This window comes from Oncorhynchus gorbuscha, linkage group LG19 (assembly GCF_021184085.1).
Source record: "Oncorhynchus gorbuscha isolate QuinsamMale2020 ecotype Even-year linkage group LG19, OgorEven_v1.0, whole genome shotgun sequence".
Taxonomy (NCBI): Eukaryota; Metazoa; Chordata; class Actinopteri; order Salmoniformes; family Salmonidae; genus Oncorhynchus; species Oncorhynchus gorbuscha.
This window is the reverse complement of record NC_060191.1, coordinates 52,202,181-52,218,346: the sequence shown is the minus strand read 5'-3', so window position 1 is coordinate 52,218,346 and position 16,166 is coordinate 52,202,181. Positions and strand designations below refer to the sequence as shown.

At 44.1% G+C, this 16,166-nt stretch overlaps 1 protein-coding gene across 13 annotated transcripts in view; it reads left to right on the top strand.

Annotated features, from left to right (window-relative positions):
* Positions 1-16,166, top strand: part of LOC124005211 (neural cell adhesion molecule 1-like) — a 119,531-nt gene that overhangs the window by 67,975 nt on the left and 35,390 nt on the right. For 9 of the 13 annotated variants that reach the window (XM_046314237.1, XM_046314234.1, XM_046314233.1 and 6 more), the window contains exons 2-14: positions 40-114; positions 476-685; positions 1,436-1,579; positions 2,063-2,200; positions 2,368-2,485; positions 3,148-3,308; positions 3,603-3,745; positions 6,988-7,011; positions 11,298-11,327; positions 14,744-14,894; positions 15,236-15,423; positions 15,750-15,846; positions 15,991-16,161. In XM_046314237.1, coding sequence (XP_046170193.1) covers positions 40-114; positions 476-685; positions 1,436-1,579; positions 2,063-2,200; positions 2,368-2,485; positions 3,148-3,308; positions 3,603-3,745; positions 6,988-7,011; positions 11,298-11,327; positions 14,744-14,894; positions 15,236-15,423; positions 15,750-15,846; positions 15,991-16,161 — 1,650 coding nt within the window. The remainder of the gene's footprint in view (positions 1-39; positions 115-475; positions 686-1,435; positions 1,580-2,062; positions 2,201-2,367; positions 2,486-3,147; positions 3,309-3,602; positions 3,746-6,987; positions 7,012-11,297; positions 11,328-14,743; positions 14,895-15,235; positions 15,424-15,749; positions 15,847-15,990; positions 16,162-16,166) is intronic. The other 4 variants (XM_046314240.1, XM_046314241.1, XM_046314236.1 and 1 more) reach the window with 1 other exon arrangement.

The following is a 16,166-nucleotide window of genomic DNA, read 5'->3' as shown; positions in this document are numbered from 1 at the left end:
TCTCCTCTGTCTAATGTCCCTATTTTGTTCTCTTTTCAGTTTGTCTGGAAGTGGAGATCACCCCCACCCAGGGAGAGATCAGTGTCGGAGAGTCCAAGTTCTTTCTGTGTGAAAGTAAGCTTGCCCCTCTATCATTATAATGTAGTAGACTACTGCCTCTTTGGAAATGTTTGGATCCCATTGTGCAGTACTGATTATACACTGTGACCTTTTGTGTCCTGTCCTGATATGCTGTGTGTAGACCACAGTTGTCAAGCCACTAGACAGGAACAAGGTAGCTGTAACCTTCTCTAGGATAACAGAGTACTAATACCTAATAAGGTGTATAGGTTGTTTCCTAGGTTGATAGCCTTCTTTCTGGCTCTTTATTTATCTCGTTTAGAGATTCAACATTGTGATCGCGAAATGTTTAATCCTAATGATTCTAGTTAGATACAAAAACAAACACATGTAACCGTCTCTTGTCTCTGTGCAGTTGTTGGGGTAGCAAAGGAGATTGACTGGTATTCCCCGAGCGGGGAGAGGATAGAGCCCAACAAACCAGAGATCACCGTAACCCGAAATGACGAGTCCTCGTCCACGCTCACGCTCTACAAGGCCGGGGTGGACAGCGCTGGGACCTACAAGTGTCTGGCCACCAACGGAGACCAGTCAGCAGAAGCAACCGTCAACGTCAAGTTCTACCGTAAACTGCTCCTCCTCCTTTATTCTCTAGGGATGTGTCCAAAGGGGCAACCTAATCCCTCCCTATAAGGTTCACTACTTTTGACCAGAGTCCCATTGGCCCTGGTCTAAAGTAGTGTACTATTTAGGGAATAGGGTGCCATTTGGTACGCAGACTAGATGTCCTGTTCAAAACCAGTGTGTGTTTGCATTATGACATAGTATAAAAACTCAGGGGGATGTCCTGATCACAGAGCGTTAAATTGTTATATTAAGAACCCTAAGCTGAAATGTTCTTAACCTTCAGTATAGTTATGAAGGAAAAGCTCTAACTTTTTATTGAGAGCTTGAGGGAAAAATATCTTTATTTTCTGTTTTTCAGCTGGAGATGGATTTTTCATCAGTTCAATAAACCCCTCCAAAGCCCATTAAGACAAGGCCTAATGTCTGTTGTGCATGTCTTCTGACTAATGGTTTCTATAGCTAAACACTGCCAAGCATCAGCAGTCCATCATCTAAACCCTTTATGGTTTCCCACTAGGCACAACATGCTAATGTGTTTAGAATAAAGGCAGTTAAGAGGCTGAGGTGTAGGGGGAAACAGTTAAATGAACCCATTGCTACGTCTCAAATAGCACCCTATTCTCTATGTAGTGCACCCTATGGGCCCTGGTCAAAACTAGTACACCACGTAGGGAATAGGGTGCCATTTGAGACACACACATTATGTTCTTAAAATGGTTGACTAACATTCTTGTATTTTGTCTTGTAGAAAGGATCACCTTCAAAAATGCCCCCTCCCCCCAAGAGTTCAATGAAGGGGACAACGCCAACATTGTCTGTGACGTCATCAGCTCCCCTCCCCCCACCATCATCTGGAAACACAAAGGAGCAAAGATTCAGATGGAGAAGGATGGTGAGATAGATGCTATTTAGCCTGGGGTAGGATTGCACAATTCCAGTAACTTTCCCCAAATTCCCATGTTTTCCAGAAATCCCCTTTGAAGGAATCAGGATTTCCTGCTTAAATCTAAAAGCAGGAATTGTGGAAAACCTGTGAATTTTGGTAAAGTTATCAGAATTGTGTAATGCTAAAGGGTTCCTATATTTTTGCTGTTTCCTTTTTCCACTCCCCCCCTCTTTGACTGTCAGCCTTGTCACCCGTTGTTACTCAACCATGTCAGAAAAGTCCCTATCCAGCTGTCAGACAATGTTCCATTTGAGCAATTCTTTGACAAATGTTATAACTTGTGGGTATGAAACTGTTTAAACACTTTAATTAAAGAATTTACATAGAAAGTGAGATTTTGAGTTAAGGGGTCTCTGTCTGAAAAGCCCTTTCTTATCCCTCAGAATACTCATACATTACAATTGAATTCTGATTTGATCCTTCTCTCAGTCCGCTTTAAGATCCTGCCCAACAACCACCTGCAGATCCGAGGCATCAAGAAGACAGACGAGGGGTCGTACATCTGTGAGGGCCGCCTCATGGCCCGGGGAGAGATTGACCTGAAGATCATTAGGGTCATCGTCAACGGTCAGCCCACTTCTTCTTCCCACTCTATTCCCTTGTCACTTTATTCATGGTGTTGACACCATTTTGTGGTGTTAAGCCACCTATCAACATCCTAGACAGCAGACGACTGTGGGCTGGATTTCAGCCGTAATAACTTGGTCTCAGGTGTGTTAATGTCCCTCCCTCAGTGCTCCCTACCATCCGGGTGTGGCAGGCTGAGGTGAATGCCACAGCAGGCGTGGGCCAGTCTGCCATGTTGACCTGTGCTGCTGATGGATACCCAGAGCCCATGGTGACCTGGGCACGGTAAGACTGGAGCACATACTCTCTCTTACCCGCACACACTCAAGGCTGGTAGACTGATATACCACTAACCAGTGTTGTGCAGATGTCCATCTGACCATGGAACTCATAGGCTACCAACACCAATGCGAGTGATGCGAGCCCCCTGCCCTTGGTTTTCTGTTGGCAGTGTAGTGTATTGCTCTCACCTTCTTAGAAGAGTTAGAGGAGCTGTTCCCCTTGTTGCTAGGTGAGGGAAAGGACTGGTGTGAACTCCATGTGATACTTGTCTTTGGGGTTGAGTCTTAGGTAAAGGGGGAAGAGCTATTTTAACTCATCAGTCAAGGTGATAAGCTTTGAGCCTAGGGGTCATTGTCAGTGCCAATAAATAAATGGCTCTCTGGTATAGACTATAGAGATCATGATTGAAGACTGGATTAAAAATATTCATTGTCATTAAATCGGAAATAGCGATTCAATGTCACACTGAAACATTACTTTGATAAACAGTGAATTGAGATCTTTTGAATTAAGTCTGTTTGACCTACTTCACAGAGGGGACAAATACTTATTTATTTATTAGATAAAAATGCTCATCAAGCATAGTTAGCAGCAGACTTATTTTAGTTGTGTCGTCAAATCAGAATAATCAGTGTGTGTGTGTGTGTTCCCTTTCTCTCCCCCAGAGCCGGTGTTCTTCTGGAGTCAGGAGACAAGTACAGCTTTAATAAGGACGGTTCAGAGATGACCATAATGGAGGTGGCCAAGCTGGATGAGGGAGAGTACACCTGCATCGCTAAGAACAAGGCTGGGGAGAGCGAACAGGAAGTCAGCCTTAGAGTGTTTGGTGAGGGACTCCTCTCACTTGGTGCTGACAGATGATTGACTATGTGACGGGTTTGTGATGGTTAATCATGGTTTGTCTATATTTATTCACAGTGGGAGGATTTTAACATTGGATTATTTTGGGGGTTATGTTGTGATTATAACTCTAGGTTTTAAGTACTATCATCAGATCTGGCAGGTGATTAATGTCACTATGGGATTGCATACTGTGAATGTAGCTATATGGTAGGTCATACAGGTGAGTGTCACTGCAGGTTGGTTATAATGGCTCTGTGTGTGTCTGCCTTTGCTACAGTGAAACCTAAGATCACCTTCCTGCTGAACCAGAGCACGTCTGAGATGGCTGAGCAGGTGACTCTGACCTGTGAGGCGTCAGGGGACCCCACCCCCACCATCAACTGGAGCTTTGGCCTGCGCCCCTTCACTGAGGGAGAGCAGGTACAGTAGAGGCAGCCCACAGAGAGAGGCCAGCCTGGGGCTACATGTACAGCACTTGCATAGAAAAATACGTTTCTCAGCAGATGTGTTTTATGTAAACCACAGTTATCAAAAAAGAAATGTTCCAATATTTTTTTTTAAAGAAGAAAAATAACAGGAGCAAATATTACATCTTTGCAGAGGGACACTCAGGGGATGTGTTTCACTTAAACATGGCAAGGCTCCCTTAGCCAGGTTCATCTCTGCTGATTAAGTATGACCCCAAAGATGCAGCTAGCTAATAGAAGTTCATATTACTACCTAGTAGCTACCTAGTTACCATCCCACCTTAGACGTCGTCCCTATAGCAGCTTAGGCCTATGTCCCTATAGCAGCTTTAGACCTATGTCCCTATAGCAGCTTAGACCTATGTCCCTATAGCAGCTTAGACCTATGTCCTTATAGCAGCTTAGACCTATGTCCCTATAGCAGCTTTAGACCTATGTCCCTATAGCAGCTTAGACCTATGTCCCTATAGCAGCTTAGACCTATGTCCCTATAGCAGCTTAGACCTATGTCCTTATAGCAGCTTAGACCTATGTCCCTATAGCAGCTTTAGACCTATGTCCCTATAGCAGCTTAGACCTATGTCCCTATAGCAGCTTAGACCTATGTCCTTATAGCAGCTTAGACCTATGTCCCTATAGCAGCTTAGACCTATGTCCCTATTGCAGCTTAGACCTATGTCCCTATAGCAGCTTAGACCTATGTCCTTATAGCAGCTTAGACCTATGTCCCTATAGCAGCTTAGACCTATGTCCCTATAGCAGCTTAGACCTATGTCCCTATTGCAGCTTAGACCTATGTCCCTATAGCAGCTTAGACCTATGTCCCTATAGCACCTTAGATCTATGTCCTGACAGCAGTTTAGACCTATGTCCTTATAGCAGCTTAGACATATGTCCCTATAGCAGCTTAGACCTATGTCCCTATAGCAGCTTAGACATATGTCCCTATAGCAGCTTAGACCTATGTCCCTATAGCAGCTTAGACATATGTCCCTATAGCAGCTTAGACCTATGTCCCTATAGCATCTTAGACCTATGTCCCTATAGCAGTTTAGACCTATGTCCCTATAGCAGCTTAGACCTATGTCCCTATAGCATCTTAGACCTATGTCCCTATAGCATCTTAGACCTATGTTCCCTATAGCAGTTTAGACCTATGTCCCTATAGCAGCTTAGACCTATGTCCCTATAGCATCTTAGACCTATGTCCCTATAGCAGCTTAGACCTATGTCCCTATAGCATCTTAGACCTATGTTCCCTATAGCAGTTTAGACCTATGTCCCTATAGCAGCTTAGACCTATGTCCCTATAGCAGCTTAGACCTATGTCCCTATAGCAGCTTAGACCTATGTCCCTATAGCAGCCTCTGCTAGTCCCCTGCAGATTGCTACATACAGTCATCTATGGATCTTATATTTTCATACAATGCCACGGTGCCTTCGGAAAGTATTCAGACCCTTTGACTTTTCCCACATTTTGTTAATTTACAGCCTTATTGTAAAGTTGATCACAATTTTTCGCTCATCATTCCACACAAAATATCCCATAATAACAAAGCAAAAACAGTTTTTTAGAAATGTTTGCTAATTTATAGAAAGAAAACGGAAATATTACCTTTACATAAGTATTCAGACCTTTTACTCAGTACTTTGTTGAAGCACCTTTGGCAGCGATTACAGCCTCGAGTCTTCTTGGGTATGACACTACAAGCTTGGCACACCTGTATTTAGGGAGTTTCTCCCATTCTTTGCAGATCCTCTCAAAGCTCTGTCAGGTTGGATGGTGAGCGTCGCTGCACAGCTATTTTCAGGTGTCTCCACAGCTATTTTCAGGTCTCTCCAGAGATGTTCGATCAGGTTTAAGTCTGGGCTCTGGCTGGGCCACTCAAGGACATTCAGAGACTTGTCCAAAGCCACTCCTGCGTTGTGTTGGCTGTGTGCTTAGGGTCGTTGTCCTGTTGGAAGGTGAACCTTCGCCCCAGTCTGTGGTCCTGAGAGCTCTGGAGCAGGTTTTCATCAAGGATCTCTCTGTACTTTGCTCCGTTCATCTTTGCCTCGATCCTGACTAGTCTCCGAGTCCCTGCCGCTGAAAAACATCCCTACAGCATGATTCTGCCACCACCATGCTTCACCGTAGGGATGGAGTCAGGTTTCCTCCAGAGGTGACGCTTGGCTTTCAGGCCAAAAAGTTCAATCTTGGTTTCATCAGACCAGAGAATCTTGTTTCTCATGGTCTGTGAGTCTGTAGGTGCCTTTTGTCAAACTCCAAGGGGCTGTCATGTGCCTTTTACTGAGAAGTAGCTTCCATCTGGCCACTCTACAATAAAGGTCTGATTGGTGGAGTGCTGCAGAGATGGTTGTCCTTCTGGAAGGTTATCCCATCTCCACAGAAGAACTCTAGAGCTCTGTCAGAGTGACCATTGGGTTCTTGGTCACCTCCCTGACCAAGGTCCTTCTCCCCCGATTGCTCAGTTTGGCCGGGCAGCCAGCTCTAGGAAGAGTCTTGGTGGTTCCAAACTTCTTCCTTTGGAAGATGGAGGCCACTGTGTTCTTGGGGACCTTTAATGCTACAGAAATGTTTTGATAACCTTTCCTAGATCTGTGCCTCGACACAATCCTGTCTCGGCTCTCTGCGGACAATTCCTTCGACCTCTTGGCTTGGTTTTTGCTTTGACATGCACTGTCAATTGTGGGACCTTATATAGACAGGTGTGTGCCTTTACAAATCATGTCCAATCAATTGAATTTACCACAGGAGGACTTCCAATCAAGTTGTAGAAACATCTCAATGGTGGTCAATGAAAACAGGATGCATCTGAGCTCAATTTCAAGTCTCATAGCAAGGGTCTGAATACTTATGCAAAGGTATTTCTGTTTTTTTTTAAATCGAAAAACCTGTTTTTTCTTTGTCATTATGTGTGTAGATTTCGGAGGATCCTTTAAAAAAAAGTCATTTTAGGATAAGGCTGTAACTTAACAAAATGTGGAAAAAGTCAAGGGGTCTGAATACTTTCCGAAGGCACTGTAGCTACTTCCCTGTAGTACCAATGATCTCATCTAGTCCAATAGACAGGTAAATGGGTGGGGCCATTTAATCAGAGACACGCTGTAGGTACCTGTACAGGATAGGAGGAGTGTGGATAGGTGGAGCCCACGGGAAGGTCCGTTTACTTCACTACATTTTCTCCCCTGCAGGCACATCTAAACAGGATCTATCAGGTATGAAATCAGTGTGGCACAGAAATGGAACAAAATCAGTTGATAGAACAAATTGCGTATGGGGTATGAGATTCCACAAAAACCCTGATAGGATCAAATAAGTATTTTTATCGAATTTTCTTGTCTGCTCTTCAGGCAATATTCCTTGAAAATCCTCAAGCTATGATATTATCAGGGTTTATGAAATCGATTCAAAAATGGCATGTTTTCCAAATATAGCCTGACTTTTTCGTTGCACTGGTCCTTACATAAAAGAGTGGTTCTGGGTGTTTGAACTTTGGGGGTTTCCTCTGCCTTGTCAACTGAGGTCAAAAGAGAAAACGGTTACCGTAATGACCTTAAAAAAGAGAACCTCCTCATTTCTGTGTTGCCATTCCCGGTCCGATCATCTCCGTCTCTATGCATCGGGGCAGCTCCGTGCCATACTGCTGCTCAGTCTGTGTCCCTCTCTGTCCTCTCATGTAGACGATCTGTCTCATTGCATATCTGTCATCAATCATTCTGTCAAGGTTGAAGCCAAAAGCAAAATGCCTGAGTTTGCACCTGTGTTGTACTGGTATAGCCATCTCTCCATGGTGGTGGGTGAAGAAATGATTAGCAGCCTGCATTGAATGATCATTAGGAACAGGAGCATTATGGTGTGGCCTTCACAGCTGTGGCCTGGCATTGTGGGTCTCGTGGGCAATGACCCGGAGGGAATGTCTTCTTTACAAGAAGCCAGGATAGCGTGATTTGGAAAATGGCTGCTAATTGTTTTCGAACCTGGCTGGCCCTCATCTCTGCCGTGCTAGCAACACTTATCATAGCGGCGGTGGTTCAAATAGGTTGGTAGACAGGTGAAAGGGGAAGCTAATAATCAACTCTCACATGAAATATGTGCCACAGTCATCTGTCCAGCTATTATGGTGAATAGTTCATATAGGCCTATTATTTTAATCAGTGTTGTTGTCTTTGCTTATTGGCTATCAGCATGACAATTGTGGTTTTGTTTTTCCTATGTGGAATTGGTGTTGAGGGATATTTGTGAGAATCGTGTCTGTGTTACAAGTGTGTGTGCATGTGCATGCTGTGGTGTGCTACTCACTAGTGTGTCATGCTACATATATCTTTGCCACCTCTCTCGGTGCTTTAACGTTCCTTTACATTGCAGTCTGCTAACTGTTGTACTCATAGACATGGTGTAAAGAGGTGCTGGATTACCATGATCCCTGTTGACACGGCATTAAAGTGTATTATTCCCTCAGATAGCTTCCACTAATCCACTCCAGTCTGACTGTTGTCTTAGGTAATGTATGTAATGACTAATAACTTTAGCCTAAGAGGCTTTACTTTATGAAGAATATGTTTTATTTTTGATTCTACACAGCATATTCTCTCCTTACACATGTACGATAGTGATGGCAGACAAATTCACATTGTCACATTTGTATATCTACATAGACATTGAGATGATCAGATTGGCAAAAGGTTTGAACCCATAGAATAGCCTAAATGTGGGTCACACATGCCATGGTAACATTGTCTTCCAAGAAGATACTGTATGTTTTAGCCATTACATAAACAGGTTTAACCCAACTTACTGTTCTATTCTAGTGCTCTCATACTCATATTTGTTTTGTAATTACGTCGTTGTTTCAGCCCCCTTATTTGAAGGCACTTGTTGTAACACTTGTTAATAGCTCAAATGTAATTGAAGTGTTTATGCATGATTTGGATATTATCTCTCAAACTGAAAGGTTGGGTTATATGAATATACAATATATGAAACATTATACTTGATTTGCAAAGTTTGCAAGCTGCAATTATCTGAGAACATTCAGGCTCTGGAAAGGAGGAGCAAACTCACTTGAAAATGTGTTTCTTCAAAGCTCATTAGAGCTCAAACTTGGTACAGATGACCAGATATTGAATATTTCAGATTACTGTGTATTAAATCTTACTGGAGCTGCCTAATTTATGATAATGCGCTCCATGGAAACACAATGAGATCGGTCTAGTATTCAGATAGCTGAGAGATGTAAAGAGAGTAGGAAAGTAGCTATTAACTCTTGGGAAAAGCCAATAGAAGGTGAAAGGTTCTGAATGATCAGAGAGCTCAATCATGTGGTGCTGTTAGTTGCTGTTGGCTGCTGCACTACAACATGATTGGTTGAGGGAGCGTTGTTGAAAAAGAAGAATGCTTTCAATCCAAGGGCTTGCTTTACTAAGCACTGGTACAGTAGGGTGAGACTGTAGAGAGGCTGTTGTTCTCTAGCTACACTTCTAACGCAACGCTCATTTATGTGCCTGTCTGCTCAGGGGTGGTACAATGTGGTTCTCTGAACATTGAATGGCAGTTTGTTCTTATGGTATGACAGTTGGAATGCTGCTAGCCAGGATAAATGATGGAGAGCTTCCTAACTGATCCCAGTCAGGATGGGAAAAAAACACTTCCCCAGCCCAGTCCTGTAACCATACCCTACTGTAGGGCTGTTTATGACTATAGAGAGGATGCCTTTTGTGTGGTCCCGGGTGAGATAGTTATGTGAGTGTTTCTTCTGTAGAATCTCCTCTACAACAGTGCCTCTCTTCCTCCCCCCTCCCCCACCTTCAGTGATGTGATCATACATCACAGCTGAGAGAGAGACGCTCGCTGCTCACTGCTTACCCAGGGGATGAGGAGCGCTGCTTGGAAATGAGATTTGTCTGGGGGGGATGTTATTTAGTGCTGGTTTGCACTAAACTGATTAGATGCCATGGTGTTTACAGCTCTCACCATCAGCTAGTAATTTGCTTTTGGTCCATGTCCCATTGTTTAAACAAACATAAAACATGGGTCTGACAGTGATATGTGTCAACTCAATTCCATACCTCACAGTTCTGTGTCAGACCAGCCACGACCAGGGGTGCTGTTAGTTATGCATCCTGTAATAATGAGCAGCAGCACCGGTATAACGGAGCTAATTGAGCAGCAGCTCCTCCTCTGCGCTGTGGGGTCTGGAGCCAAACTGTTTTTCTGACGTAGGTGTTAAATGGGCCTGTCTTGCTGTGTGTGTCTCTCCTGTCTCGCCACACCCCAGTGGACAGTAAAGAATAGTGATATCATATTACCAACACACTCAATATCTACATTAGCTACATACCATGGCTCAATATACAGTACATGCAAAGATGTTCATCTGGACCCTCCCTACTTAGGATGAGTCTTCACTCAGTGTCTTTAACTTGACATACTGTATTGTTGGTCTGGTTTATTCATGTGTGTGGTTCTGCCCTGCAGTGTGAGTAAAGCTTTCCCAGTGTTAACTAGTCTCTTGATGTGTGTGTTGTGTTTCTCTATGACAGGCAGTGGGTCTACAGTGGTATAGACTAGCCCATATTAAAGATAGAAGCCAGATGAATTCACTCATTATTCACTCATCTGTGAGTGATTGGAAGGCGTCCAGCTCTAAACGAGAGAGGATGGTCTGGAAGGAATGTTAAGATTGACTGTATTAATAATGAATTGAGTTCTGGGCCTTTTTGCCTGCAGTACGTTTCAGCAGATGGGACACTTGGTTGTTTTCTACGTCTGATGGAAAGCTGTTTACCATTTTGCTTGTCGTCTGGCTTCCATGCTCCTTTCCATTCATCACTACGCCGTCGTCCATTATCAATCATCTCTCCTTCATGCCTCTTGTTTCTCCTTAACATTAGGAAACCCATAAAGCATGTTCTAATACAGTACCTGAATGGCAGAATTCAGAGAAAATAAATCCTTGAATCAGTAAATACTTTTTTAATCACGTTTGATTATGTCTTGTCGTGCTGAATTGTGTGTTAAGTTTTGTGTTGATTATATAACTTCATATTAAATGTGGATTCATCATGATTGATAATCATGAAAACAATTCTTAATAATTCGATTTTGAAGATGATATTTGGAGAAGTGTTGTATGATTTCTTTTCTTCCAGCATCCCTCCATGCTAGTTCCAATGTAGTGTATATTATTTACACATGAACATGTACCCAGCAGGCTAAACTGGTTGAAATGATGTCATTACACCATTTTAGCCCTCTGGCTAAGCTTTTTCTGGTTTGATGCTGAGTAGTTTAATACAACTGAGGAGTGTGAAGGTTGATGAGTCTAATTGTTGTAACCCTTTTCACTGGACTACAGCAGGTAAACGTTCGGGTATATGGGCAGTGTTGTTGAGTTGCATGCTCGTCTAGTGTTGTTTGTCCTAGCTGTGAGGTACTGGATGAGGATTCCTGTCTATGGATTGCTTTGCTTTTTGTTGTTTTATTCTGTCTGTGTCCTCTACAGGCCTCTTGGACTCGGCCCGAACAACACAAGGTATAGCTTCTATACTATACCCAATACCCATCACAATCTACCAAATGCCATGTATCCTCTTTCACCATATTGATTTTCTGCTTTACACTTCTCTTCAACACTGTTTTCTATTGTTGCCGTAGTCATGGAAACTGATGGAGAAACTCTTATCAGTCCTCTTTGGTTTATTCGTATGGCTTCACTCAGCCTGAAAAATTGTCCTTGATACCTGTGGCCAGGTATCAGACAACTGTTGAAGGATGTTTGTTCCCATTCTTTCCAGGGAATAAGATCTAGGGTACACCAATGATCGAGCTGAGCTAAAATTGCTTGATGTTTCCAATAGGCAACACCACCCTGCATTATTAATAAACTCTCTGTTGTTGAAAACCATAGTTCTGAAACTTTAATGAATCTATGTTCTCGTGTTGCAAAGGAACAGAAATGGATGCTCTCCCTTTGGACACAGATTGAGATTGTGTATCATGGTCTGGTCTGCCATGTGGTTGTCCAGTCTTTGGCCATGATGATGCGTTGTTGTTGACCCTCTTTGACCTCACAGTACAACCCAAAAAGGAAATGTTCTATCTACACTACACCAATATCTTATTAATGTACCTGGCACGTGGACTACATCGCTTCACCAAGAACCACAATAAGATCTGCCTGTACATAAGGGGTGGCATATGTGAGAGCAGCACAAGGCTGGTGGGACACTGTCACACTCTCTGGCCACCCTTTCAGCTCTGATGTAATTATCCTTGTCAGTGTTTGGAGAAGGTGGGGGATGGAGGGAGGAGGAGAAGGTGGGGGATGGAGGGAGGAGGAGAAGGTGGGGGATGGAGGGAGGAGGAGAAGGTGGGGGATGGAGGGAGGAGGTGGAGGAGGCGGGTGGGGATGGAATGAAAAGCGGACTGACTGCCTTGCCTGTGTTATGTAAGCATTTCCTCAGGCATACTTAATGCCCCAGACATGCTGCTTCTGTTCAATTTGAATACAGAACTAATGAGCACTATTCTTCTCTTAGTTAGTTTCCCAAATCACATATAGTAGACTATTTTTGACTAGTGCCTATAGGGCTCTGGTCAAAAGTAGTTCACTATGTAGGGAATAGGGTGCCTTTTGAGCCACTGCCTTAGTTAGTTTGTCCCCCAGACTGGTCCCTACTGTAGCTAATTGAACAACACAGAGGCATTCATGGGATAGTTCACATACAATGTGTGGGTGTTGAACTTCAAAGCCATGCAAAATAAAATGGTCGCTAGGAGTCCAGCTCTTCTACGACACCTAACATGAGTTAACAGTGGTTTGGACTGGCGTGAGAGTAGCAGATCCAGACTGTTCAGTGTCAACAACAACAAGAGTAGCAGACCCAGACTGTTCAGTGTCAACAACAACAAGAGTAGCCGACCCAGACTGTTCAGTGTCAACAACAACAAGAGTAGCAGACCCAGACTGTTCAGTGTCAACAACATCAAGAGTAGCAGACCCAGACTGTTCAGTGTCAACAACAACAAGAGTTCCCGACCCAGACTGTTCAGTGTCAACAACAACATCAAGAGTAGCAGACCCAGACTGTTCAGTGTCAACAACAAGAGTAGCAGACCCAGACTGTTCAGTGTCAACAACAAGAGTAGCCGACCCAGACTGTTCAGTGTCAACAACAACAAGAGTTCCCGACCCAGACTGTTCAGTGTCAACAACAACATCAAGAGTAGCAGACCCAGACTGTTCAGTGTCAACAACAAGAGTAGCAGACCCAGACTGTTCAGTGTCAACAACAAGAGTAGCCGACCCAGACTGTTCAGTGTCAACAACAAGAGTAGCCGACCCAGACTTTTCAGTGTCAACAACAAGAGTAGCCGACCCAGACTGTTCAGTGTCAATAACAAGAGTAGCCGACCCAGACTGTTCAGTGTCAACAACAAGAGTAGCCGACCCAGACTGTTCAGTGTCAACAACAAGAGTAGCCGACCCAGACTGTTCAGTGTCAACAACAACAAGAGTAGCCGACCCAGACTGTTCAGTGTCAACAACAACAAGAGTAGCCGACCCAGACTGTTCAGTGTCAACAACAAGAGTAGCCGACCCAGACTGTTCAGTGTCAACAACAAGAGTAGCCGAACCAGACTGTTCAGTGTCAACAACAAGAGTTCCAGACCCAGACTGTTCAGTGTCAACAACAAGAGTAGCCGACCCAGACTGTTCAGTGTCAACAACAACAAGAGTAGCCGACCCAGACTGTTCAGTGTCAACAACAAGAGTAGCCGACCCAGACTGTTCAGTGTCAACAACAAGAGTAGCCGACCCAGACTGTTCAGTGTCAACAACAAGAGTAGCCGACCCAGACTGTTCAGTGTCAACAACAAGAGTAGCCGACCCAGACTGTTCAGTGTCAACAACAAGAGTAGCCGACCCCAACGCTAAAGGTTACGTACATGGCTGTTTATTTAGACCTTGTGAATCTGGTGTTAATGAAGTCAGGTAGTGTATCTTGAGACAAACGTCAATCCTGTTAGCTATTAGCAGGGTTTCTGCTATAGTTTTAATTGGCAAGGTCTTGAATGTATTGGCACACTGTGTTCTTGTCCTCTTCTCTGTGTCACATGCGTTGGTTCTACTTCTGAAGCTGGAGTCTTAACCACCATTTCATTTAGTCAGCTCTAGTTTAGAATTACAGAGACCATTCACAGTTGGCACTCCACTGACTAGGTAGCTAGTTAATTTATATGGAATAGAAGCACCTCAATGAGTTGATGTACTGTACATTCATTTCATGGATCAACTTGTGGTCTAGAATGCCTCCCCTGTAATATGTATACAGTAGATGTATAAACTGTACATCAGACAGTATGTTGCTGTTGGGAAAGTACACAAATAATTCAATACTGAACAATTCAACACTGAATTTCACACGATAAAGTGAACCACACAGCAGGCTGTGTGTAAAAATGCAAGCTAGGCATGTTATCCTGTCCACAGGAACCACTACAATACACCAGTAGCGTTTAACAGGCTCAGACCTAAATAGCCTGCTGTAACTGATTTCAGCCTCCTTACTCTACAGCCATTGTGTGAAAAACTCTTGATGGCTCCATCCATACTGCTTCTTCTACCATTAGTGATGTGCTCTGCTACTGTACACATCTCTACTGTACAATACAGAGGGTTTTGATCTTTACTCTACTGTATCTCTGTTTCTCTTAAGTGTGTAGTGTCATCACATTTTGCTGTTACAGCCATAGGAAAAGCACTCAATGCTACAATGGTTTGTCTCCAGGCTCAGAGTTCAATATTACTATGATATAACTACAGAGAGTTATAATGTATGGGTTCTCAATAATGCATGGATCACAATAGGATAGGAGCTTAACATTGATGTACTGCAGACAGAGGTCCTTTTGTTGCTTGCTACCCTGTGATGTCCTGCCCTATAGAGTCTGGATGGGAACGTCGTAGTGAGGAGTGATGCTCGTGTGTCCTCCCTCACGCTGAAGTACGCCAAGTTCACCGACGCTGGCCAGTACCTCTGCTCTGCACGCAACGCCATCGGAGTGGATTCTCAACCCGCCTACCTGGAAGTCCGCTGTAAGAGCTCTTCATGTCACAGGGCTGCATCTGAAATGGCATCCTGTTCCCTATAGTGCACTACTTTTGACCTGAGCCCTACACCCTATAGTGCACTACTTTTGACCAGAGCCCTACACCCTATAGTGCACTACTTTTGCCAGGGCCCATAGGTTCCCAAAAGTAGTGCACTATATAGGGAATAAGGACACAACCACTGTCTCCAGTGCTTAAAGTCTTAGTCAGGCCTGGCTGGCATACTGCCTGCAGCTTCTAATGTTTGTGCCAAAGCCCACTCTTTTAAATATTTAAGAGAAAAGACAGAAATCTCTTATTCACGTTGCTGGCTCATTCCTCCATAGATGCTCCTAAGATCCAGGGCTCAGTGACAGTGTATACCTGGGAGGGGAATGCAGCTAACATCAGCTGTGAGGTCCTGGCCCACCCCAGTGACGTGTCCATGCTCTGGCTGAGGGACGGGTTTCAGCTTCCCAACGCTAACATCACCAAAGCCAAGGTTTTCCAGAGCCCCACAGCCAGCTACCTGGAGGTAGAGACCCGCAGATATACACACACATGCCTGAGCACACAGACACACACGAATACACACACTAAATTAAGAACACTCCACATGTCATAAAGATTTAATGTGTGACAGCTAGTATTTGCAGGGTTCTCCCCCAGTTCCACTGTGGGGAGACTGAGTGTGTTTTCATTATTCAGTAGAGGGAAGCACAGAGACAGAGGACTAAAATAGGCATCTCTAATGGAAAAACAACAGTGGAACAAACTGACTCAAGCATCTAGTCACCTTATGTTTGTAATGCTTTGCTGCCCTGAGTTTCTTTCATGCATCAATTCTCTCCTCTGTTCCAGGTCACTCCAGAGTCTGAGAATGACTTCGGGAGCTACAACTGTACTGCTGCCAATGAGATGGGCACAGAATCCAAGGAGTTTCTCCTCATTCAGGCTGGTCAGTCATAATCACAATCTGTAGCTAATTATCCAAAATCATCATGCTTCTATATTGTGAATCTAATATTTAATGTCGGCATCAAATGAAATATACTGTAGTTCTTAAATGAGTACCTTTATGTGTGATTCCTCTCCTCTCTAGATGTCCCGTCAGCCCCGTCCCTCGGGGGGGTGGAGCCGTTCTCCAGCTCAGCCAGGGTGGAGATCCAGGAGCCTGACGCCACCGGGGGTGTACCCGTCCTCCGGTACCGGGCTGAATGGAAGACTGTGGGCAGGGGCAGCTGGGTGCAGAGGGTCTATGACGTCCAAGGAGGTGAG